At 44.7% G+C, this 26,195-nt stretch overlaps 1 protein-coding gene and 1 pseudogene across 4 annotated transcripts in view; one reads left to right on the forward strand and one right to left on the reverse strand.

Annotated features, from left to right (window-relative positions):
• INSR (insulin receptor) overlaps positions 1 to 8,263 on the forward strand; it is a 126,672-nt gene extending 118,409 nt beyond the window's left edge. For all 4 annotated transcript variants that reach the window (XM_032309594.1, XM_032309603.1, XM_032309611.1 and 1 more), the window contains 3 exons: positions 67 to 196; positions 523 to 657; positions 3,216 to 8,263. In XM_032309594.1, coding sequence (XP_032165485.1) covers positions 67 to 196; positions 523 to 657; positions 3,216 to 3,570 — 620 coding nt within the window. In that variant the 3' untranslated portion in view covers positions 3,571 to 8,263. The remainder of the gene's footprint in view (positions 1 to 66; positions 197 to 522; positions 658 to 3,215) is intronic.
• A 915-nt stretch (positions 8,264 to 9,178) lies between these two features.
• LOC116567927 lies at positions 9,179 to 23,746 on the reverse strand (annotated as a pseudogene).
• Between the last annotated feature and the right edge of the window lie 2,449 nt (positions 23,747 to 26,195).

Genomic DNA, 26,195 nt, shown 5'->3' on the forward strand with positions numbered 1-26,195 from the left:
GGGGCAAGAAGGAGACACCTGGACTGTAGGCTGAAGGTTAAGACCACGTGACCCCTTTGTTGTCAGACTTTGGGATGACCAGAGACATCTATGAAACGGATTACTACCGGAAAGGAGGCAAGGGTCTTCTCCCTGTGCGGTGGATGGCACCGGAATCCCTGAAGGACGGGGTCTTTACCACTTCTTCTGACATGTGGTGAGTGGTGGATGGATTGGTGGACACGGTGCTGGGCTTGGATCCCGGGGTGCTGCATTAGTGCGACTGGCAAGAGGGGAGCCAGTTAAAACCTGCCTTCCTCACAGCTCCTTGATCAAGAAAGCAGAGGGGATGTCATGTTGGAAGGACCCTTGTATGGCCACTTATGTTCAGTTGAGACTAATCTAGGCTTTTCTGAATGCAGCATGAATTGTTTAATTAACCAGCCAACCATGTTCTCAAAAACCAAGGAGGGGTGTGTGCGTGTGTGCGTGTGCGTCTGTTTTAATGGCTTCTTTGTTACTACTTTGAACTGTCATTGGCAGGTCCTTTGGCGTGGTCCTCTGGGAAATCACCAGCTTGGCAGAACAGCCTTACCAAGGCCTGTCAAATGAACAGGTGTTGAAATTTGTCATGGATGGAGGGTATCTGGACCAACCCGACAATTGTCCAGAGAGAGTGTAAGTGTAGAAAGACTGGGTGCTGTGTGGGCTCTTCATCAAAAAGGCGTTGCCCTTTGGTTTGTATGTCATATGTCTACATGTGTGTTCATGTTTGCATGTTGTGTCTTCGCATGGACACTTTTTTGCACATCATATCTATACACATGCTTGTGTTTGCATGCCATATCTTTGCACAAATGCTTTTTTGCATATTGTGTGGAAGGTTGTAGAGAAACCGCACAGCATTGGTTACCATGGTTACCATGGGAGAAGGAGATTGGGTAGCTCGGGTGGGATGTTTATGTTTAACTGTCTGTCCTTTATATACTTAACATTTTGTCAGGGAGTGAATACAATCAGACATGTCTGTTATATCGCAACAGAATTGGGGAAAAAAAGAAATCAGAAGCAGAAACATTAAAATTATTTTTGGTCAGGGATATGTGTTACTTATTTCCCCGCTCCCCCAATTTTTGTTGTATTTTGGTCATAGAAAAAAAAGGGGGGCACGTGGGTGGCTCAGTCAGTTAAGTGTCTGCCTTCGACTCAGGTTGTGATCCTGGGGTCCTGGGATGGAGCCTCACATCGGGCTCCCTGCTGAGCACGGAACCTGCTTCTCCTGTCCCTCTGCCACTCCCCCTGCTCATGCTCTCTCTCAATAAATAAAATCTTTAAAAGAAACTTAAAGATAAATTAAAAAATGAAATGACAGTAGCAATTGAAATTTGAGATGATGCCTATGAAATATTTTATAACTCAGTAGATAAGCCTATGTTAAAATATTAAGTATAAAGTGTGTGTGTGTGTATTAATTTCCAGATGTCTTCAGATAGAAAAGGCAAGAGGTTAGATCTGAAGGAGAGTTGTGTGCAGACTGTATTTTCCCTGTGTTTTGGGGTGTTTCCTCTCTACTATGAGACGGTTTACATATGAAGTCCTTTATCAGTGTTTCTTAAGAAAAAAGTTTGCCCTCCTGGAAAATCTAGGGGGAAAGGCCATTCTGAGGTTTCATCCCCCAAAGAATAAGACTGTTAATTTAGAAAACCCAGTTGGAAGGGACCTTATGTGAAAAAGAGTACAAAGCAGAGTTATTTCGAAACTCTGAGCAAAGAATTTCTGAATGTAGTTTCATGAGAGTCCTTTCCTGGTCCTTAGTAGCTGGCTGCATAGTTCCAGGACCAGGGAAATTAGGTAGGCCCTAGGGCAGAGGTCCACACGCTTTCTAGAAAGTACTGTAAATATTTGGAGCTTTGTGGGCCCTGTGGCTCCCTGTTGCAGCTACTCAACTCTGTCAGGTAGACAGAAGGCAGCCGTGAATGGTGCGTAAATGAGGAGGTGTGTCTGTGTGCCAGTAGAACTTGATTTGATTTTATTTTTTAATGTAATTTTATTTTTTCGGTGTTCCAAGATTCATTGTTTATGCACCACACCCAGTGCTCCATGCAATCCGTGCCCTCCTTAATACCCAACACCTGGTTCACCCAACCTCCCACGCCCCGCCCCTCCAAAGCCCTGTTTGTTTCTCAGAGTCCACAGTCTCTCATGGTTCATCTCCCACTCCGATTTCCCCCAACTCACTTCTCCTCCCATCTCCCTATGTCCTCAGTGTTCTCTCTTATGGTCATAAGTAAGTGAAACCATATGATAATTGACTCTCTCTGCTTGACTGATTTCACTCAGCATAATCTCTTCCAGTCCCGTCCATGTTGCTACAAAAGTTGGGTATTCATCCTTTCTGATGGAGGCATAATACTCCATAGTGTATATGGACCCCATCTTCCTTATCCATTCGTCCGTTGAAGGGCATCTTGGCTCTTTCCACAGTTTGGTGACTGTGGCCATTGCTGCTATCACTGGCTATGAACACTGGTACAGATGGCCCTTCTTTTCACTATAAGATAACTGGGAAAAAACCTAACCATAGAGGTTAAGGATCTGTACTCGAGGAACTGCAGAACACTCAGTAGAACTTTGTTTACAGAGACACTGCAGAGGACCAGATCAGGTCATCTGGGGAGGGGGAGAGGTAAAAGAGAAACCCCAGACCCTCAGCACCTGCACTGTGCGTGCTTGGCTGAGCCGGCTTGTACGCCCCTGCTAGCACCCTGGACAGCGCCGGCACCAAGCCTGCAGGATGGCTGCTCAGAGCTGGGCCCTCTAGGTTCAGTCCCCTCAGCTGCCCCATCAGGCAAGCATCTCAACCCTGAAGGATCTTTGACCCTAGAAAGATTGCTCCTTGGCACAGGGAAGCCTTTCAGGAAGCCCCGGTAGGAATTCAGCTTTATGAAATGCACCAAATGGGAGAAAGAAAAAATCAAGAATGTAGAAAATGATCAACCTTGGCCAGCAGGCAGGTGCATCGAGAGGTGCGCTTCTTGATCTGGCTGGGGAGTGAGGCAGCCCCTTCGGCTCTCTTTCCCAAACCGTTTTCTTCTAAGTACTGGTAGAAATCTCGTTTCTGTCTTGGCCATGGCCTGCGCTGATGTTGGCACTTGTTGTCGTGGGAGGGGGCTGGGGTGGAGACTGCTCGGCCGGATGCCGCCGGACGTGTTCCTGACTGTCCCTCTGTCCCGCAGCACCGACCTGATGCGTATGTGCTGGCAATTCAATCCCAAGATGCGGCCCACCTTCCTGGAGATCGTCGACCTGCTCAAGGACGACCTGCACCCCAGCTTTCCGGAAGTTTCCTTCTTCCACAGCGAGGAGAACAAGGCGCCTGAGAGTGAGGAGCTGGAGATGGAGTTTGAGGACATGGAGAGCGTCCCCCTGGATCGGGCCTCCCACTCTCAGAGGGAGGAGGCCGGGGGCCGGGATGGAGGGTCCTCCCTGGGCCTAAAGAGGAACTACGAGGAGCACATCCCCTATACCCACATGAATGGGGGCAAGAAAAACGGACGGATTCTGACTCTGCCGAGGTCGAATCCTTCCTAACAGCGCCTGCTTGGGGGGAGGGGTTCCCATCTTCACTTTCCTCGGGTTTGAAGGTCTCCAGAAAACTCAGGATTCTCCTTTGAATCTGCCAGTGTCCGACGGAGCTCAGAGATCATAACTATCCATTGCTGTTCATCTGTGACTTAAAAATGTGTTTGATTGCCAATTTGACGAGCTGTCAGAGAATTGAACTGTGACCCTAGAGAAGGGGTTTCCTCGGCTGCTGTCCTTTGTAGGCAACTGTGGTTTTAAGCCAGGATGTTACTATTTTTTCTAGTACATTGAGAGCAAGCACCTGTTTTTACAAATCTTTTTTTTTTTTCTTTTTTTTTTTTCCTGGCATCTGAGCTACAGTATAAAACATGAAACTTGTTTGTGGAACAAAAGTTTGAAAGAAAGGAAAAAAAAAAAGCCAACCCTGTTCCAGTAGAATTTCAGGCTTTCCAGAGTGGGCTTCAGGAAGGTGTTTTTTCCTCATCCAGGCTGAAGGATTTTTTTTTTTCTTCACAAAATCAGTTCCTCAAATTGACCAATAGCTGCTGCTTTTGTACTTCTGATAAGGATCTGCAGTTCCGGCGTGTGTCAGCGTGCGCGTGTGTGTGTATGTCCAGGCTAGACATGGCTGGCGTGTGTGTGTGCACATGTGTGCCCGTGCGTGCGTGCAAAGCGTTCATGCCCCGTTGACACTTTGGGGGTCGGCTCATGAAGGTTCTGTCTTCTTGAGCTCCTGATCCTCCCATCTCCTTCCTTCCTTATTTACTGGGAGACTGTGCCCTCCACAGATTCTTCTGCCCCAAGCCTAGTCTCAGGAGTGTCTTCTCCCTTAACTTTGGTGAAAAATGTTTTCCAGGAGCCAAGGGAGTCATTTGGAGTGATAGTGGATCTTTTCAAGACCAAACAAAGCTAGGACAGAAAAAAGAAAAAAAGAAGAAAAAAAGAACTGAGTTGATTAAGGATTTTGAGAATATATTTGTAACATATTTAATTTTTTTAAAACTCTCCAATGTCAGCCTCATAAGTTATTAACTGTTTCCCGGGATTGGGGGGAGGGTTTGTGGGTGGTCTGCCTGTGTGCAGAGAGGGAGCGAGGCACCAGTGGCGGATTTGTTTGGTCTTAAAGGCATCCACTTTTCTGGGAATAAAGCCACATTAGCTGCTGACCCTTTTGGACATGATGAGGCCATGCTGAGGGTGTGGGCAATTGGGTTTGGTTTCTGCTTGGTAAAGCTGATAGCACCTGGAGCTGAGTCCTGCCTTCAGACACACTTGTGGCTCTTGGATCTGTTGGTTCCTTATGTGTACCTCGCATGCTTCCTCAACTGGGTGTGCACATACCACAGCAAAACTAAACCCCAAAGTGCGACAGCCCAGATGGACTTTGAGAACACTAAGCAGTATGAAGCGAGATGCACCTGTTGGTCCCCTCCACCCTCAGGGCATCCACCTGTCCTCAGAGTTGACCTCCCAGAAGCTGCTCTGTGCCCAGTGACCTCAGTTGGGCCAGGTGTGGGGCCTGAGCAGAACTCTCAGGTGCTTATGACGTTGCAGTCCCCAAGAGAATAGAGTCTGGAAGAGAAACTGCTAAGGACCTTCACGCCACCAAGAACTTCTGGATGGGCGTGAATCCAGTTACTTCCCTTTGGGGAAAGAATCACAGCTGCTCAAATAAAGAACACGGTGAACCCATTACTTTGGTTCATCAAAATCATCACCCACGTGTTATCCCTGAGAGCATTTTCTCATGAGTTTTTGACTGCTTCCTTCTCCTCTTCTCTTAAAAGTTGTGGGCTTCAGAATAGGTTAGAGACAATGGCAACCTCTGAACCTTCTCAAATTCTTGATTAAGAACACAGGTAGACAAATCCCAATTGCCTATTACTATCTTATTTATATGATTTGAGAAATTATAGCACATGAAATACTTCTGGGGAGCCTCAGTGATTGGGTACAAGGAACAAGAGTACAGAAATTATTTTTGCCAAATTTATTTTGTACATATAAGAGGGTCTACGTAAATTAAGAACACATAGATCTAGGTATTTTGTTCTTTTCATAGTAAATTTGTAGTGGCCGTATACCACACTAGCAACAATTTTCACATTTTTCTAATTCAGAAAGGTTTTCTTATATTAGGGGAAAATTATTTATTTTAATATATAAAAATCACTGTAAAAATCACTTTCATAAAAAATGGAGTGCATGTAAATTTTTATCAAAAATAAACAGGTGAATGTGGGGTAATGATTTTTTTTTTTTTTTCCAGCACAGTCTACCTCAGTGTATCATTAGGATGTGGTTCAATAATGGACATCTTTGAGACTTCAGAATTCTGCCTGGATCCAATCTGAGTCAGGGAAAATCTGTATCAGCTGATCCCAAATGCCAGGGACCAGTAAGAATTTTGAGGGAGGGAGTTGGGATAAAGTGTGGCTTTCGTGTGAGCATAGATCCTTTTTCTGGCTGATAATCTTCTCTGAATTCAATCCCTCCTCCACTTTGTTTTGGTCCTCCATCCATCGACACCATGCTCCCAAACATGAACTAAATTTCAGGCCGTTGTGATAGATCTGATTTGTGGGGTACTGAGGCCTGAGCTACCTGCCTTTGGCTAGGAGAGGATACTCCATCTCCTGCTGGGGCAAAGAGAGGCTTTAGGGCAAAGCCAGCACACCCACTGTCCCACTGCCTCCCCGTGAACTGAGCACTGAGGTGCCCTGGCTCTCCATGGCTTGTTCCTACTCCTTTAATGGGAGTGGGACAAATTGCATTTGTGGGGACCTCACATGCAAACACCTGATGTAGCATTTCTGTTTTCTAAGTGGAGAGGGGGAATGTTGAGAACTTCCAATCCAGAACCCACCAGCATGCTGAGTGTATTTTTTTTTTTTTTTTAAGCAACAAAACCCTGGACCCCTGTGTTTGGTTGACCTCTGGCTGATACTGTTTGAACTTACGGGGCTTTGAAAAAAAACCCATTTGTAAGTCTGGGAAGGGCCAGCAGGGCTGTACTTGCCAAACCTCACTGCCCTTATACTTTCAGATGCTGCCCCCACCCCCCCCATTGTCTCACCCTTCTGTGCTTACCCTGGAAAGATACAGTAGAGTGATGGGCCCACCTGCACAAATGGGATTTCACCTATTTCCTTTATTTGCCTCTGCTACTGCAGTGAGAAGAGCAAGCAGCCATTGGGTCACAAGCCTTTTTCATCACATAATGTTGGCTCTAACAACTTTGGTCCTAGGAAGTCATGGTTGCCCTGGGAGGGGCTTTATAGTGATGGTCTATACTGGGGGGGCTTGCAGTGATTGGCTATAAAAAAAAAAAAAGCAACAAAGCCAGCTTAGGTTGACACTTTTTGCTGTTTGCTTTTAAAGATGTCTCATTATTATTAAAACCTTTTTCATTAATGTGGCCTAATCCACATAGTAGTTTCTTCTTCCGAGAGGAGAATAGCAAGCACATTACTTTCTCCCAGGACCAGTGATGTCAAGCACACTTCTGGAAATGTTTGTATTCTGGGAGCTATCCTTGGTGCTTTCCTGTTATTTCAAGCTAGTTGGGAGATATGCTGCTGGTTCTCTTGGAGAGATATTGAGCACAATGGAGGAAGTGTGGGAACTGATGCAAGGGTCTGCACATACAATCCTGTGATCATTGGAGACTGCTGCCAGTCAATGGACAATTCTTCCACTATCTCCCACCAGAGCGGACAATCTGCCATAATGTGCTTGTTGGGTTGGGAGGTGTTCATTTGTAGCTGTGAAAATAGTGGTCAATGGGCAGCATTGCCATCAGAGCATGGCCCATGCTAGCCATCTGGGTAGGTGATGGATGTGCTGTAGTCCCAGGGACAATCATTCTTCTACTTCGTGGTGGGTGAAAGTTTGGTGTTAAATGTCTTTTGGATACCACTTGGTGAGTCCTTGACACCTCAGGCTCTTCAGAAATTACGGTTTTGTTGGGGGGTAGGGAACAGGGAAATGCTGATTGTATATAAATGGTGCACGTAGAATGGTGTCCATTTAGAAAGCCTTCCAGAATGTTCTTTAGAATTTTGATTTACACCGAAGGTGAAGCTGAGATGGAAAGAACAAATGCTAATTTGTGCATTTGTTTGAAAGAATGTGATGGACTTTCAGGGGCTACAATTAAAGGTGAATGTTTCCTTAGGGGTCCCCCCAGAAGCAGAGGGAAACATTGACTTTTTGAGCTCATGGTCACCTCATACCAGTCAGGGTCCAGAAACAACCTTCAGCCAAATTCTTATTTGGATGTGGGCCCTAAAAGTCCTTACTAGAAACCAGATTGTGAATCTGAGGCTCTTGGTCTCCTTTGGAAAGAAGGAACAAGTTCCAAGATGAGTGTGTGTCTATGCACACATTCGGGAATGACTTGTTTAATCTTTCTACTTTGTGTGCCTGGGGGTGGTCTTGGCCCCGCATGTCAGCAGCAGACACTTCCATCTGTTGTCAGCTGCACAGGATCAAATGTGCCTCGGCATATGTGAAAAACAACTCAGAAACACAAAACCCACCAAGAGCTCAATTATTTTTTCAATGTTTTCCTACAAGAGCCAAGTAGCGCCGTGTACAGAATATGCCTTTTTTTTTTGAATATTGAAATTGCTCTGCATGTAAAATATGGGATAATTACCTGTTTATATGAAAATTCTGAATAAATTATCCAAGAATAGTCTTGGTTTTTTTTTTTGTGTGTGTGTGTGGGTGGTGTTCAAGCAAGGACCTGTGACCTGTGTGGGATTGTGGCTATAGGGTGGGCTGTGTTAAGGGAAATCTGGAAGTTGTGCAGATCTGTTTTAAGAAGGAACAAACCTATGGGCTCTTCAATGAAGCAGGAGGTTAAATATTGTTATAAACAGGGCTGATGATCTGCTGGTACATACCTGTACAGTTGAGCTGGTGGTTTATATATTAAACTATCCCATACCAGTTGGTAAGTAACTGCTATTCCAAAGACCCCCAGACCTTCCCATGATGCAAGCACTAAGGGCTTCGCTCCAGGAATATGAGGGGATCTCCAGGATCTTGTTCCATTTCACCATGCTGAAGACTTATATATTGAATACTTTTAGTGTCATCTTGGCAGCATGGACCTGACCCCAGCGTGGATGGTCAGTGGGGGACCACAGATTGGAAGAAGATTTTGAACAGCTTTGCATGAACTATACATAGAGTGTGGTGGGTAAGGGGATAGACTCCCTCCCTTCAGCTCCTTGTGTGACTTTGAATGAGTTACACTACTTCACATGTTAGTCGTTGCTGTGTAACAAACATTCTCAAAACTTTGTGGCTTAAAACAGCAAACATATTTCATGGTTCTGTGTGTTGGCTCAGTGGATCTTCTGGTCACAGTCTCACTCTATTCATCCATCTATCCATCTGTCCGTTTTTCTGTCTATCGGTCTGCCCGTGTTTGCCCACGGAACCACCCATCAAGCCGTCCTTTTGCCTCTCCTTCCTCCTTCCCTCCCTTCCTTCCCTAACTTCCTTCCTTCTTTCCATCCATCTATTCATTCAACCATCCCATTTGTATACCCATCTGCATATCCATCCATTTATCCATCCACCTGTTTGTCCATTCAGCCATCTATCTGTTCATCTGTTCATCCATCTGCCCATCTATCCAAGACTCTGGGCCTTTGCTGAGAAGCTGGCAAGGCTGAGGAAGCAGGGTCATCGTCTGGGCTTTATAGGCCACAATCTTGCAACCAGAGGAGGAGCTCTGGCTGGGCCCTGGGTTGGAATGGGGATGTGAGTGGTAGAAGTGCTCAGGGTTGGGATCCAGGAAGTACAAGCTCTGGCCCTGACTCTGCCCCAAGTGTGTGCTGCATGACCATAGATGAGACCGTTGTTACCAGCATAGTGCACAAGTGAGAGGAAGCACATGAAAGCTTTGGTATCTCCAAAGTACACGGAAGAGGGAAGTGATGCTCTTAACAGGGCTGACATGATTAGGTGGTCTAGACTATGTATGATGAGGTTCATGTTTTCTAGCTCTTGGTCTCTAACCTCCTTGGATGCTGCTGACCCATCTCCTAGGGCATGGTTTCTACCCCATGAGGCTGACTGTGCTGCCTGAGATTGTGCCCTCTAGGTGACTCACCCAGTCTTACACCTCAAGCCCCTCTAGAAGGCTGTGTTGTAATTAGAGCCACGAGTTGCCACTGCAGTAGATGCTGCAGTAGATCTAGTGGGTAGATCTATCCGTGTGGTAGATGTAGTGAGCACTGTGGTGGATTCACTGTAGTTGACACTAATGCACCATCCAGAATACCTCTCAGAACCCAGGTGCTCGCTCTTCCAGATGTCAGGGGCTGTCATCTGCTGGGGGCTCACAACGTAGTCCCTCTGCCAGCACTCTTCTAGGCTTAAGGGAGCTGCTTTGCCCACAGTTATGCTCCCTTCCTTAGGGCAGCCATATCTGATGACTGGTTTTTGTAGGAGTATGAATCTCTGACCCTTGTGCCTGTTAAGGGTTTGAGTGTGTCTCCTCAAATCTCCAAAAACTGTATGTTCAAATCCTAACCTCCAGGACCTCAGAATTTGGCTTTTCCTGGAAATAGCATGACTGTAGATGGAATTAGTGAGGATGAAATAAATGATGCTGGAGTCGGGTGGGCCCCTGATCTGAAATGACTGGTGTCCTTATAAAAAGGGAAAGTTGGACACAGGCACACAGGGAGAATGCCATGTGAAGACACAGGCAGAAACTGGAACAACACACCTAAAAGCCAAGGAATGCTAAAGATCTCCAGGGAACACCAGAACCTAGAAGAGAAGCAAGGAACAGATTCTCCCTCACAACTTCAAGAGGACCCAATCCTGCTGACACCTTCATCTTGGGCTTCCAGCCCCCAGAACTGTGGGAGAATACATTTCTGTTGTTTAAGCTCACTCCCGGGCTGGGAACCTTCAGTCCAGCAGCCCTAATACACTAGTGCAGTGTGGGATGCCTCTGAAGAACAACTCTGAAGTTGGAGTGCTCCCTGTGGGATCAGGTAAGGTTCTGGCTGCCGCTGCACTGCAGTGTGAATTTCCCTCTGCTCAGACCCACTTCGGTCCCTTACAGATGCTGATCCCAAGTTACCTCTGGTAAGACTCCCCCAGGCAAATCAACTAAACCCTTCTCTCTATTTGTTGCTGCAAACAAACACTCCATTAGTTAGTGGCTTCAAACAACAAACAGCTGTAATTTCTCACCATTCCATAAGCCAGGCCAGCACTTAACTTAAATCCAGGCTTCTGTGTCTAACCTCTTGGGGCAAGCAATGGCTTGGCTGGACTGAGTGATTCCGGATGGTTTCACTCATCTGTCTGATGACGGCAGGATAAAAGAGCTCTGAGTTTTTTTTCCTTATGGAACTCCATCTACCACCCCAGAGATGTTAGGACCTCAGGGAGGCCCTCACTGGAAGCTTTAGCAAATGCATCAGAGAGGACAGTGAACTCTCAAAGGTCACACAGCAAGTTGCTTTGTTTCACTGTGCTCTGGTTGATGGACCTACAGGTTCAACCGGCATTCCAGCATCAAGGAGAAACAAAGAGCTGAGGTTTCTTTTCTAAAGATTTTATTTATTTGAGAGAGAGAGAGAGAGAGAGAGAGAGAGAGTTGGAGAGAGAGTGAGGGGGAGGGAGAGGGAAGGAGAATCTGAGGTAGACTCCAGGCTAAGTGCGCAGCTGGATGCGAGGTTTCATCTCACGATTGTGAGACTATGACCTGAGCTGAAACCAAGAGCCGGACACAACCAAATGAGCCACTCAGGTGACCCCCCCCTTGTGAGGTTTCTGATCTCTCCATGGTTGCCATGAGAAATACAGAATGCTGAACCATAACCCATACAGGAAGGAAAAGGTAAACTCCCATGGTGAAGGGTATTATAGAGGTACCGACTGGTTCACAACAAGACTTCCAAAGTTAGAGATTTGTGAATTGGCTGTTTGTTCACCAGGCAGTCTGAGACAGCTTATTAAACCCCCCTAAGCCTCAGTTTCCTCAACTGTAGAAAAAGATCATCACAGAACCTCTACTAGAGGGTCATTCTGAGATGAAATTGGGTAAGACTGGAAAAGCATTAAGCACCGAGACTGGCACATGGTATAAGCTCAGCACAGCTAAGTAGTCTTATTAGTATTTTATTATTATAAATACACACTTTCAAGCCTCAGAGAATGAGTCCCTTGGTGTGTGGAGTCATTTCATGAACCTCACGTGGTCCGGACGACCCTGTGTTTCACAGATGTGGTACCTGGGCTCCAGAGAGTTGAAGGAACATCACTGATCTTCCTTTCTGTCCCATCATGTTGGGGAAAATAGCTGCGGTAGATACAATTTAGGGTGACCCCCCCCATCAATAAGTCCCACTTCCTGGTGTCCACCACTTTGTATAATCCCCTCTCCCTGAGTATGGGGATGGAATGTGACTTGTTTCTTTTTCTTTATATTTTTAAAAAAGATTTTATTTATTTATTTGTCCGAGAGAGAGAGAGCGAGCAAGCACAAGTAGGGGGAGTGGCAGGCAGAGGAAGAAGCCGGTTCCCCAGGAGCAAGGAGCCTGATGCAGGACTCGATCCCAGGATCCTGGGATCATGACCCAAGCTGAAGTCAGACGCTTCACTGACTGAGCCACCCAGGCATCCCTGTGGCTTGTTTCTAACTCCTCGAACATGGAGAAGGTGATGGAATGTCACTCCCATCATTGTGGAGGACTATACAAGAGTTCACACTAGCAGGTTGGAGAGAGATTTTACTGGTGATGTTGAAGAGCAAACAATCCTATGGTGAGCTGCCTACGAAAGGGCCACATGAAGGGAACTGTGGCTGCCCTGAGGACAGAGTGTTGGCCTCCAGCCAACAGCCAGTATAAAGCTGGTGTCATGAGTCCTTCAACCACAAGGAAATTAACTTTGCCAACAACGTGAATGAGCGCAGAAGCACAGTCTTCTCCGTTCGAGCCTCCACATGAGAATGTGGCTTGGAAGACACCTTGATTGCAGTCTTGAGAGACTCTGAGACCTAAATAATGTGCAGACTCCTGGCCATAGAAATTGTGAGATAATAAACGAATGTGTGGTTTTAAGTTGTTAAATTTGTTACACAGCAAAAGAAAACTAATAAAGTAGCACAGCAACCTGATTTATGGTATTGTGTAGATGAAGAGTCATTTCATGTGGGGCACATAGACTGTCTCTGTGAAGTGTTAGATAATATCAATCATTGACGTTGACATCATCATGATTCTCCTGGTAGGCATCCTCCTTTGCCTGTCTTTTTTTAAAAATATAGATCCTAGCTTTTCTTTTCTTTTTAAAATTGAGATATTATTGACATGTAATGTTATATTAGTTTCAGGTGTACAATATAATGATTTGATTTTTGTATATGTTGCAAAATGATCACCACAAGGAAAGTAGCTGACATCCATCACTATACATAGTGACATTTTTTTGTCATGAGAATTTTTAAAAATTTACTTTCTTAGCAACTTTCAAATACACAATGCAGTTTTATTAACTATAGTCACCATGCCGTACCTGACCTCCCCACGACTTACTTATTTTATAACTGGAAGGTTGTACCTTCTGACCCCCTTCACCTCCTGCCTCTGACAACCATCAGCTTGTTCTGTCTATGAACTGAGTTTTGTTTTTGTTTTTAGATTCCACATATAAGTAAAATCATAGGGTATTTGTCTTTTCCTGTCTGACTTACTTTGCTTAGCATAATGCCTTCAAGGTCCATCTATGCTGCGGCCAATGGAAATATTTCGCTCTTTTTTATGGCTGAATATTAATCTGTTTATATCTATGCCACATTTTCATTATCTGTTCACCCATCAATGGATCTGGGTTGTTTCGATATCTTGGCTACTCTAAATAAGGTTGCAGTGAACACAGGGGTGCAAGTGCCATTCGTGTTCCTTCTACTGTCCCCTTCCCCCCCCAGAGAGTGACCCACAGGTGCAGGATGCCACATGCACAAACCCCAGATGCCCTTGCCCTGGGCTGTCCCAGCACATATCCCTTAAAGATTCAGAAAAAAAAGCCCTGGATAAACTTGGAAGACTCCAATGCCATTACATATATAGTGTTTTCTGTATCTCAGGCAGTCCCCAAGTGCTTTATATATATGAACTAACTGAACTAACTGAATCCTCAGTACAAGTTTACAAAGTAGGCACTCTCATTGCTCCCATTTTATAAATGAAAAAACAGGCACAGAATAACTGTTACTTGCCTGAGGTAACCAGGCGATTAAGTGGTAGGGTCTGGACTTGATCTCAAATAGTCTTTCTCCAAAGTCCATACTCTTCGTCACTATGCAATAAAACACTGCCTCCATACCAGGCATGGTTATGGCACAGGATCTGCAGTGATGAATCAAAGTCCTTGGTTTCATGGTGTACACAACATAGTGGGGGTTGGGGTGGGGAATAAATATTAGTGAAATAAAGAAGCATATATAGAGTCAGTCAGATGCTGATAAGTGCTGTTGAAATGAAACACTCCCAATAAAGATAATAAATGTGGGAACTGGAGACTTGCTCACATATTTGGAGTGGGAATGAAGTTTTTCAGTTCAGGCAACATTTTGGCAGAAACCTAAGTGAACTGAGAGAGTGAACTCTATAGGTATGTTGGGAATATCAGTCCAGGCAGTATGGAGACCCTGATATTGAGCTGTGCTGGGATGGTGAGGCTAGAGCAAGACCAGTGCGACTCTAACTTAGGAAGTAAACAGGAGTGGTGGAAGGTGAGGTCTGTTCTGCAGTGGATCTGAATTGTCTGGGGCTTTGCAAAAAATGGTAAAGACCTTTTATTATGTTCTCAGGACACTGGTATATCACTATACCATAACAATTGCAGGAAGGGTATAGGGAAACAAAAAAGTGACAGTGCATATACAGTGACTGGGAGGGGAACAATGAAGGAGAGGACAGAGGAGGGAGTGATTATTGAAGTTCGGGGGCATGGTGTGAGGAGGGGAGAGGGCTGCACTATAGGGGCTGAGAAGTGGCCAAGGGTAGCATCTAGAACCCAGTTCTCCTGCAAGGATATGCTGTGCCATGGGCTCATTCTCCTCCACCCCCCTGATCTACCTGGGCTCTCCTCTGACAAACGCAAACCGAAGTCTGAGGTATGTGAGCCCACTGATACAGTTCATTAACCTCTTGAAGCAAGGAGCACGGAAGAGGAGGGTAGAGTGGAGACTGCCAATTGCTTTTATTTCATATTCCTTCAATATAGAGAATTCTGTCAAGTGTGATTTCTTATGTATGTCTTCAAATTGGTATGTCTGTAAAATTTCTGTAAAGTGTGATTTCTTATGTATGTCTTAAAGGATGAGTGTCGTTGGAAGAGTTTTCCATTTTGGTGACATTCATAGGGTTTTCCCTTCATGTGAATTTCATGTGATTCACAAGATACCACAAAAGGCTTTCCTTTAGCCAATGCATTCCTCCCGTTTCTCCCCAGTTTGTAATTTTTTTAAAAAGATTTTTATTTTATTTGAGAGAGACACAGTGGTAGAGGGAACACAAGCTGGGGGAGTGGGAGGGGGAGAAGCAGGCTTCCTGCTGAGCAGGGAGCCTGATTCGGACCTCGATCTCAGGACTCTGGGATCATGACCTGAGCTGAAAGCATTTACTTAATGACTGAGCCACCCCAGTGCCTGGTAATTTTTTCTTTTTTTCTGTGAGAGTTTGAGGTAAAAGTCTTATCACATAAGCTGTACTTAACAGGGTTTCTCTCCACAGTGAGTTAACTTTTGGGTTACTGAATGCTATTCCATATTGATGACAGCTTTTCTTCACTGAGTCATGGTCAGTCTCCAAAATCATTCCCAGTGGTTTCTCTCCTTGTATCCATATCTTGTGTAGTTCCCTCCCACACTGAGTCAGAATCAGTCTGGGTGACCAACACAGTATAGATGAAGAGAGAATATATCCTTCTGTGACTAAGCCATAAAAGACATGGCTCCTGCATTGGTTCTTTTGAGTCACATTATTTGGGGGAGAACTTGCTGCCATATTATAAAGACACTCATTATTGCAGAAAGGCCTACGTGGCAAGGAACCACAGGTCCCATCCCAACAACTGGCACTAGTTTGTCAGAAATGTGAATAATCAATCTTCAAAGTGGACCCTTCAGTCCTAAAGACTTCAGGTGCCTGCAGTTCTAGTCAACATATTGGTTGCAACCTTGTGAGGGAACCAGAACCAGAATTATATAGCTAATCCATTTCTGAACTCCTGACCTACATAAATTGTGAGATAATAAATGTTTGTTGCTTTAAAGCACTACGTCTTGGGGCTAACTTGTTAGGCAAAGATAATTTCTACATCCAGCATGAGTTCCCAAGATGTTGGAGGATGAGAAATCAATGAATGCTTTCCCAGTCACTGTTTTCCTATCTACCTATTACGAATTTCCTTGTGCACAGAAAGGTAAGAGTTACCGCTGAAAGATTTCCCACAGTGATTACATTCATAGGGTTTTTCTCCAGTGTGAGTTCTCATGTATTTCTTAACAGATGAGAGATTATTAAATGCTTTCCCACAGTCACTACCTTCATTGGGTTTCTCTCCATTATCTTGTGCACAGTAAGAGAGAAACTATTGCTGAAGGATTTTGCACACTGATCACACTCATAGGTTTTTTTTTTCCTTTTAATTTTCAGCATAACAATATTCATTGTTTTTGCACCACACCCAGTGCTCCATGCAATCCGTGCCCTCTCCAATACCCACCACCTGGTTCCCCCAACCTCCCACCCCCTCCCTTCAAAACCCTCAGATTGTTTTTCAGAGTTCATAGTCTCTCAGGGTTCACCTCCCCTTCCAATTTCCCCCAACTCCTTTCTCCTCTCCATCTCCCCTTGTCCTCCATGCTATTTGTTATGCTCCACAAATAAGTGAAACCATATGATAATTGACTCTCTCTGCTTGACTTATTTCACTCAGCATCATCTCTTCCAGTCCCGTCCATGTTGCTACAAAAGTTGGGTATTCATCCTTTCTGATGTAGGCATAGTACTCCATAGTGTATATGGACCACATCTTCCTTATCCATTCGTCCGTTGAAGGGCATCTTGGTTCTTTCCACAGTTTGGCGACCGTGGCCATTGCTGCTATAAACATTGGGGTACAGATGGCCCTTCTTTTCACGACATCTGTACCTTTGGGGTAAATACCCAGGAGTGCAATTGCAGGGTCATAGGGAAGTTCTATTTTTAATTTCTTGAGGAATCTCCACACTGTTCTCCAAAGAGGCTGCACCAACTTGCATTCCCACCAACAGTGTAAGAGGGTTCCCCTTTCTCCACATCCCCTCCAACACATGTTGTTTCCTGTCTTGTTAATTTTGGCCATTCTAACTGGTGTAAGGTGATATCTCAATGTGGTTTTAATTTGAATCTCCCTGAGGGCTAGTGATGATGAACATTTTTTCATGTGTCTGATAGCCATTTGTATGTCTTCATTGGAGAAGTGTCTGTTCATATCTTCTGCCCATTTTTTTATATGATTGTTTTGTGTGTGTTGAGTTTGAGGAGTTCTTTATAGGGTTTTTCTCCAGTATGAGTTCTCACATGCTGGGTCAGATGTGAGCTCTTCCTAAAGGCTTTCCCACAGTCATGGCACTCATACAGTTTCTCTCCTGTATGAATTCTGTTGTGTATGGTAAGGGGGGTGTTGTGCTGAAGGCCTTGCCACACTGATTACATTCATAATGATTCTCCCCAGTATGAACTCTCTTGTGCCTTTTGAGGATACATCTAGTACGGGAGACATGAAAACACTGATTACATTTGTAAGGTTTTTCTCCAGGGTGAATTCTCACGTGCAGTCTAAGGGAAGAGGGATTACTGAAGGCTTTCCCACAGTTGTGGGAAATTTGTAGGGTTTCTCCCCATTATGCATTCTCTTATGAAAAATCAGGTAAAAACTACTGTTGAAGGATTTGCCACACTGATTATGGTCATAGGGTTTTTCCCTGATATGAATTCTCTTGTGCTGAGTGAAGTTAGATTTTGTGCTGAAGATTTTAAAGCACTGAGTACATTCATTGAGTTTCACTCAAGATGATTTCTTTCCTGTTGATTGAGAGATGAATGATGACTATAATTTATAGTATTTTAAATATATATTTTTAAAGATTTATTTATTTATTTGACAGAGAGATCACAGGCAGAGAGGCAGACAGAGAGAGGAAGGGAAGCAGGCTCCCCGATGAATTGAGAGCCCAATGCAGGGCTTGATCCCAGGACCCTGGGATCAAGACCTGAGCTGAAGGCAGAGGCTTAACCTACTGAGCTGCCCAGTAGTATTTTAGTATTTTTAATATTCAATGCTATCATAGGAATTCTCTCTCCCAGGAGTTCTGTTATGTATATCATTATAATTTGGCATTTTTGCTACTTCAAGTGTTTGTATAGGCTTTATGCTAGTTTGAGTGGTTAGAAGTTAAAAAAATGGTTGTTGTGCCACAATTCCTTATTATAGTCAGAGAACATTTTTTCTGATAGGTTTAACACAAGCTTATGTTTGAAACCTTCAAAATCTGAGTCACAGGGCGCCTGGGTGGCTGTGTGGGTTAAGCCGCTGCCTTCGGCTCAGGTCATGATCTCAGGGTCCTGGGATCGAGTCCCGCATTGGGCTCTCTGCTCAGCAGGGAGCCTGCTTCCCTCTCTCTCTCTCTGCCTGCCTCTCTGCCTACTTGTGATCTCTGTCTGTCAAATAAACAAATAAAATCTTTAAAAAAAATCTGAGTCACATTTATGGAAACAAGTATGGAGATGCTCAGGGAAGAAATAATTTTTCTCCAAATTCATAATAGTTTCATGGTATCTCTTCAGAGGCCACTTTCTCTTGGGAGAATGACTCTGTGGTTTTTCTAATTTATGGCATTTTCTTACTGTGGAAAATTAGGGATCTTACCATTTTTATGCTTTCATATTGTTCTTTTCTAAAAGCATACTGCTTGGAAGTTAACCCTTTGGCTTTAAGTAGAGTCTCCAAATCTGAAACAAACTGAAAAGAAGTTTAAATTTGTGGGGAAAATGAAAGACAAAAAGTACGTATTAGTGAAGGCAGACCTTAAAGGATTAGCATTTTTCAGGAGGTCTGCAGTGAAAGGGACACAGGTTTCACAATTTTGGTATTTTTAAAGAAGATTTTATTTATTTATTTCAGAGACAAATATGGCAACAGAGATAGTGAAAGAGAGCACAGAGCCTGACCTGAAGGCAGACACTAAGCTGACTGGGTCACCCAGGTGCCCCAATTTTAGGTATTTTTTTTAAAAAAGACTCTAGGAAGATGGAGATTGAGGCTGACAGAAGAAGGAATTGTCAGGAATGTGAAGTGGGAAGTAGCTGGACATGGAGCTCATGTGAAACTTACATTTAAGAAGGAAAATAGACATATATTTTCTCTTCCTCTAAGGCTGAAGTAAAATTTGAAGTGATGCACAGAGAATTTAAGAGGAAGCAAAGAAGGTACACAAAGAGGTTTATCTTAAATGCTTTTGATCTTGTCAAGAAAAAGGAAATTTTACAAAGCTCCCTGACTGACATTTCCTAATGTAACACTCCAAACTCTCAAGCCACAGGCCAGAGATGTTCCTCACAAGGACTCACAATCTACCTGGGGCTCACCTGGACAGTTGCCTGGGAGAATTGTGATTTCCTCTATAATCACTTCATCTTCTTGCTCCAATTCAGACACCAGGCCAGGTTTATCATCTTTATTTCCTATACATAAAGAGAAGACATAGTATGTAGGGGGACCCTACAGGGGAAAATGAGCCTCATCATGAATCTGAAGCCCCTACTTCTGAAGATAAACAGGTGTGGTTTTACGAACAATGGAATAATTATCCATAAATTCAAATAAATATAGCAGCTCTCTTTCATAGTGAAAAAAAATGTAAGTTACCTCACTCGATATGATACCCAGGGTATCATACCCAGGGGTATCATACTCAATCGGTATGATACCTGGGGTGTTTGGGGGAATAACTAGTACCAGAAGCTAATGCCCAAGCTCAAATACAGATTTAAAAGCTCCAAAACTGTTATGCACAGAGAATATAAAGTCAGGGCCAACACTAGATCTTCAGTTCATAGGGAAGGCATTAGACTGTAAGCTTCATGAAGGTAGGGACCACATCTATCTTATTCACCACTATATTCCCAATTCCTAACACAGGCCTAGGAACATAAAGGTGTCCAAGAAAGACCTCTGAGAAGTGATGTCAGCAAAAATGGTGAAGTAGGGAACTCTGAAAGTTTAACTTCCACAAAAAAAAAAAAAAAAAAAAAGCAAATAAACAGGTAAAAACTGTTAGAATTAACTTAACAAAAACTCCGGAAAGTTATGAAGGGCTTACAGCAGCAAGGAAAATGCTTAATCAAGAAAACCAGCTGACTCTGTAAGAGAGCTTTTTAGCTGACCCTCACCCCATCGTGTGTCTCACCTCACCAAGTACACTGAAGACAGTTTGTGCTCTTAGTACTGGTGGAAGTAGGACAAATCTTATTTTCAAAGAAGTGTGGTTCTGTGTTTTTACCTTCCTGGTGGCTCCCAAAAGGACTGGCTCAAAGCGCTTGCCTTTATTTTAACTCCAAACTCTCCTGGAGCTGAAGGGGCTAGGTGGGTGGAGGGCTGGAACATGTACTGAATACATTTAAATATATTAGCTTCTGCTGCCTGGGGCAAGGGAAAATCACTGAAGCAGACATTAAGACTAGCCCAAAAGTCTCAGAGGAAAAGTAGGGAGCAAGATACTTTGGGGGAGAGGGGCTTTGAAAAGCTCCCACGTAGTCCTAAATATAGAACATGTACATACCCAGGGTTGGGTGTATGCTCAGAAAACATCTGAAAAGGCACTAAGTCTTCACCCTTGACAGCTTATCAGGTTCTATGCAAACAGGAAATGAAGACTAAGGCAGAGTTACAAACTGTTTGAGTTGTGAAGGCATACTCCTACATATACAGAGACCATCTGCAAAGACTGGGAGTTCCAGGCATTTAAGGAAATCTCTGATAAATCACTAGCTGACTGTTAACCCAACAAAACAGAGCCACACATGATAAATACAGACGTTACAAAATCAGTTCAAAAAATGTCACCAGGGGCGCCTGGGTGGCTCAGTAGGTTAAAGCCTCTGCCTTCAGCTCAGGTCATGATCCCAGGGTCCTGGGATCAAGCCCCACATTGGGCTCTCTGCTCAGCAGGGGGCCTGCTTCCTCCTCTCTCTCTCTCTCTCTCTCTGTCTGCCTCTCTGCCTACTTGTGATCTCTGTCTGTCAAATTAAAAAAAAAAATCTTTAAAAAAAAATGTCACCAAACAACACCCAACTAGAACGAGCAACAACAATAAAACTTGGGGATCGGGGAATCTCTGACTTACAGACTGCCAGAACATTCCAAACATTTGGGAGTTTTCAACAAATTATGAGGCATGCAAAGAAACAAAGAAGCATGATCATTACAGGAAAAGGAAACTAAAAGACACTGTCCCTAGGACACCTGTGTGACTCAGTGGGTTAAAGCCTCTGCCTTTGGCTCAGGGTCCTGGGATTGAGCCCCGCATTGGGCTCTCTGCTCTGTGGGGAGGCCTGCTTCCCCCTCTCTCTCCCTACCTCTCTGCCTACTTGTGATCCCTCTCTCTGTCAAATAAATAAATAAAATCTTAAAAAAAAAAGACCCTATCCCTGAGGAAGAGACTTACTAGACCAAGATTTCAACTATTTTAAGCATGCTCAAAGAGCTAAAGGAAACCATGAAAATGGATTCTCGACAAATAGTAAAAGACATTATAAAATAGAACCAAACAGAAATTTCGGAGTACAAAGTACAATAAATTAAAATGAAACATTCACTAGAGAAGTTTATCAGCAAACTTGATCTGGTGAAAGAAAGAATCACTGAACTTGAAGATAGGTCAACTGAGATTGTCCAATTTGAAGAATATAGAGAAAAAAGAAAAGAAAAAAATAACAGAGCATAAGAAACCTATGGGACACCTTCAAACAATGAACATGTGCATAATGGAGTTCTTGAAAGAGAGGAGACAGAGAAAGGGGCAGAAACAATATTTTTATTTTTTAATTATTATTTATTTATTTTTTAAAAAATTTATTTATTTGACAGAGAGATCACAAGTAGGCAGAGAGGCAGGCAGAGAGAGAGGAGGAAGCAGGCTCCCCACTGAGCAGAGAACCCGATGTTGGGCTCGATCCCAGGACCCTGAGATCATGACCTGAGCCAAAGGCAGAGGCTTTAACCCACTGAGGCACCCAGGTACCCCCAGAAACAATATTTTTAAAAGGCAAATGGCCAAAAGTTCTCCAAATTGAAGAGAGTCGTGGATCTACACAATCAAGAAACTTAATGAACACTGAAGAGGATAAAATTAAGGAAACCTGGGGTGCCTGGGTGGCTCAGTGGATTAAAGCCTCTGCCTTCAGCTCAGGTCATGATCCCAGGGTCCTGGGATAGAGCCCCACATCGGACTCTCTGCTCAGTGGCGGGCCTGCTTCCTCCTCTCTCTCTGCCTGCCTCTCTGCCTACTTGTGATCTCTCTCTGTCAAATAAAGAAATAAAATCTTTTTTAAAAAGTTAAGGAGACCAAATTAAGACATGTTATAATCAAACTGTTGAAAGCTAAAGACAGAGTATCCTGAAAGCAGCAAGAGAATTTTTGGTTCATCATATACATGGGATCACCACCAATCAGATTAACAGCTGATTTCTTATGAGAAATTGCAGAGGCCATAAAACAGAGGAGGACACATTCAGAGTGCTGAGAGAAAAAATACCCTCTGTCATCCATTAATTCTATATGCAGCAAAACTATCCTTCAAGAAAGTGAAAAGACAATCAATAGAATGGGAGAAAATATTTGCATATCATGTATTTGCTAAGGGTCCAGCATCCAGAATATATAAAGAACACTTATGACTCAACAATAAAAAGGCAAAAGGCAAACAACTCCAGTGCCCACCTCAAATGGGCAAAGGAGTCGAATACACATTTTTCCAAAGAAGATGTACAAATGGGCTTACAGGCACATGAAGAGAGGACCTTCTCGTCATTCTTCAGGGAAATGCAAATAACTATGTGTTCCCACATTGCTGGTGGGAATGTAAATGGTGCATGGAGAAAAGGTTGGAGGTTCCTCAAAAAATGAAACACTGGGACGCCTGGGTGGCTCAGTGGGTTAAGCCGCTGCCTTCGGCTCAGGTCATGATCTCAGGGTCCTGGGATCGAGTCCCGCATCGGGCTCTCTGCTCAGCAGGGAGCCTGCTTCCCTCTTTCTCTCTCTGCCTGCCTCTCCATCTACTTGTGATTTCTCTCTGTCAAATAAATACATAAAAAATCTTAAAAAAAAAAAAAAGAAACACTGAATGACCACAAGACCCAGGGATTCCATTTCTAGGTATATGTACAAGAGAACTGAAAACAAAATGTTCAGGCAAAAACGTACATGAATATTCATAGCACAGCACTCTTCACAGTAGCCAAAAGGTGGAAATGAGTCAAATGTTCATCAATGTTGAGTAGGTACACAAAACGCGGTATATACACACAGTAGAATGACATTCAGCCACAAAAAGGAATAAAGTTCTGATACATGCTACAGCATGGCTGAACCTTGAAAAAGGTTACTCTAAGCAAAAGAAGCCAGATACAAAAGGATATATCTTGTATGATTCCATTCATATGCAATGTCCAGAACAGGTAAAAACAGAGAGACAGAGAGTAGATCCGTGGTAGCTACTGGCTGGAGTAGGTGGGAAAGGGAGTGGCTACTTAATGATTATAGGGTTTATTTTTGGTGCAATAAATGTTCTGGAATTAGACATGGTTGTACAACACCATGGCATTACTAAAAATCACTGAACTGAACATTCAAAATGTTTTCTGTTCTGTGAATGTTACATGAATTAAAAACAAAGGCTTATCATCTGAGTCATTCAATAAATGCAGGGCTGAGGCGGGGCTTACCCAGGGATGCCAGGTTCCTGCAGTTCTCCCGCATCACGTCTCTGTACAGTGTTCTCTGAGAGGGGTCCAGCAGCGCCCACTCCTCCTGCGTGAACTCCACGGCCACATCCTCGAAGGTCACCAAGTCCTGAGCCGTCACAGACATTATGTCTTAGCCAAGGTCTACCCACCAAGTTGACAGAAGGACAGGAGTAGAAACGGGGAACCCCAAGCATAAGATACATGGGCAGGGTTCTGAGCTGTGCTCTCCACTGCTTCTGGGCTCAGCCTGCAGTGCTCCTCTCCTGTCTACTGACGCCCACTGCCAAGGTGAAATGTACTTCTAAGTGAGTCCCTTATTCCCGGGAGACTGTGAAATCCTGCAGTCTTATCTCCCTCAGTCTCGGGGTTGAGCATAGGCCGGGGACATGGCAGATGCCAGAGATACTTCCCAGTGGCCATGAACAGTGGCTTGAATATAGGACGCAGTCATGTCTTTCCTTTAAAACTAATAATAGTGTTATGTATAAAGTGATTCTAGAAGAAGTTATGAAAATATAGAAAATGTTGATAAACACTGACAACATTTTATCTACCACCAGATACCCAGAGATCCTGGAACGCCGGAGGACATGGTTTGTTTGGGGGGCTCCAGGCCCTGAAAGGTAAGTCCGACTTGGTGAAAAGAATAATGACTTGGAAAAAGGGGTATCTGACTCACCGGTAACCAGCTTGTCAGGAAGCCATGCACCGACCCTTCCTCCTCTGTGCATCCTTTTTGAGGAGAGGCTGAGAACAGGGAAGGCTGAGCTGGAGAAAAAGAAATGAGTCCGAGGAGGTCGGGATGGCTCTGTATTCTAGCACTCACCTGTGTGGGGGCTTGCCGACCTACCTGTAACTGACCATACCCCAACACACACACACACACACACACACACGCACATGCACATGCACACGCATGCACACACAGCCTTCACAGGAGGCCAGAGCAGAGCCCTGTCTCACCAAGGCCAAGACTCTGACTGCACTGGAGGAAAAGGCGATGATTCCCATTTCACAGTGGAGGAAACTGAAGTTCAAGGGCCAGCACTATTGTTTTATCAAGTTTACAGAAAGAATTTGAGGCATAATTCAAAGGCTCTCCCATATTCACCACACAGGTGACACCTGCACAGTTGCGTAAACCAGCAACACCCCAAATCCCAAGAACCACATGGGGTCCCTATGACCCCCGGGTGTCTAGGGCTCAACACTCGCGGCACTGCTCAGCCCCTCTCCCGCTCTTTGGTGCAGGGGCCTTTAATGCTTGGACTCTGGGGACCCCCGAGCTTACCACAAGTGGGGGACAGAACCACGGCCGCCATCCTGTGACTCAGACAGAGAACCCGGATGCTCCTCCTCTCGTACCCACCGCGCACGCAGGCCAGGTTCTGGAAGAAATGGGGAAACAGGAGCCTTCACAGCCTCTCTCCCTCCCCAGGCTACTGAGGACGGACCTGTCGCAGCCTGCCCACCGTGTCCTCCTTGGAAGCACACGTGGGGTCTCCAGTCCTGGGTCTTTACTTTGCTCAGAAGGGGATGAACGCAGGGCATGTGACGGCAGAACTTGTCCTCTTGTCCTAACCGGTACGACCAGCACGGGCCTGCGCCGCCCCCAGGGAAGCCTCAGGCTCACCAAGTCTCAGGGCACGTTCTTCCCATCCAAGTGCTTGTCGCACACACAGCCCCGGCTGCGACCCTTTACCAGCTGGACACGCTGGCACCTGCCTCCCATCAGTCCTTCCCCCGCCAGTCCCACCACCGTCAGATGACGTCAGAGGGCGAGTAGATGACCATCACTGGGTATGACGTCAGAGGGCGAGCGGATGACCCTCACTGGGTATGACGTCAGAGGGCGAGCGGATGACCCTCACTGGGTATGACGTCAGAGGGCGAACGGATGACCCTCACTGGGTATGACGTCAGAGGGCGAGCGGATGACCCTCACTGGGTATGACGTCAGAGGGCGAGCGGATGACCCTCACTGGGTTGCGAGGTTCCCCCATCCACGCCAGCCGCGCCTTCCTTCGGCACCACCCTGGACCCTGTCTTCCCGGCCCCGTTCTACCATCTAGACCAGCAGCTCAGAGACGTCTCTCTGAACCCAGCCTCCCAGACGCGCCCTTGTTCACTCCCGTCTCTCTACCACACAAAGGACTCGGTCCAGCCGCTCTCCTGCTCCTCAGGCACTTCCTGTTTCATGTTCACAACATCTGGCCATTTCCTAAATGTATTACTAATGACAGTTTGTCAGCAGCTAATATAACTCTAAATTTAGGCTAAGCTTATTTGAATTAGGGTGTTCTAGTAACCATTTTTCATGCTGCTTAGAAAAGTAACCCTCACAAAAAGATTGCTTTTGTATCATGGGGACATCTATGTGGTCCAGTGATATTTCAGGAGAATGCCCACACTTCTTTAATTCTTACAAGAGGGGGAAATATTACTGGCTTTTCACCATTTAGAATGGCAAAAATAAATTTTGGAGAGAATGTGGAGAAAGGGGAACCCCCTTCACTGTTAGACTTTTCAGTATTTCTACCTTATGTGCATTTTGTCATTATAAAAAAAGAATA

Source organism: Mustela erminea, chromosome 1 (assembly GCF_009829155.1).
Source record: "Mustela erminea isolate mMusErm1 chromosome 1, mMusErm1.Pri, whole genome shotgun sequence".
In the NCBI taxonomy this organism is placed as follows: Eukaryota; Metazoa; Chordata; class Mammalia; order Carnivora; family Mustelidae; genus Mustela; species Mustela erminea.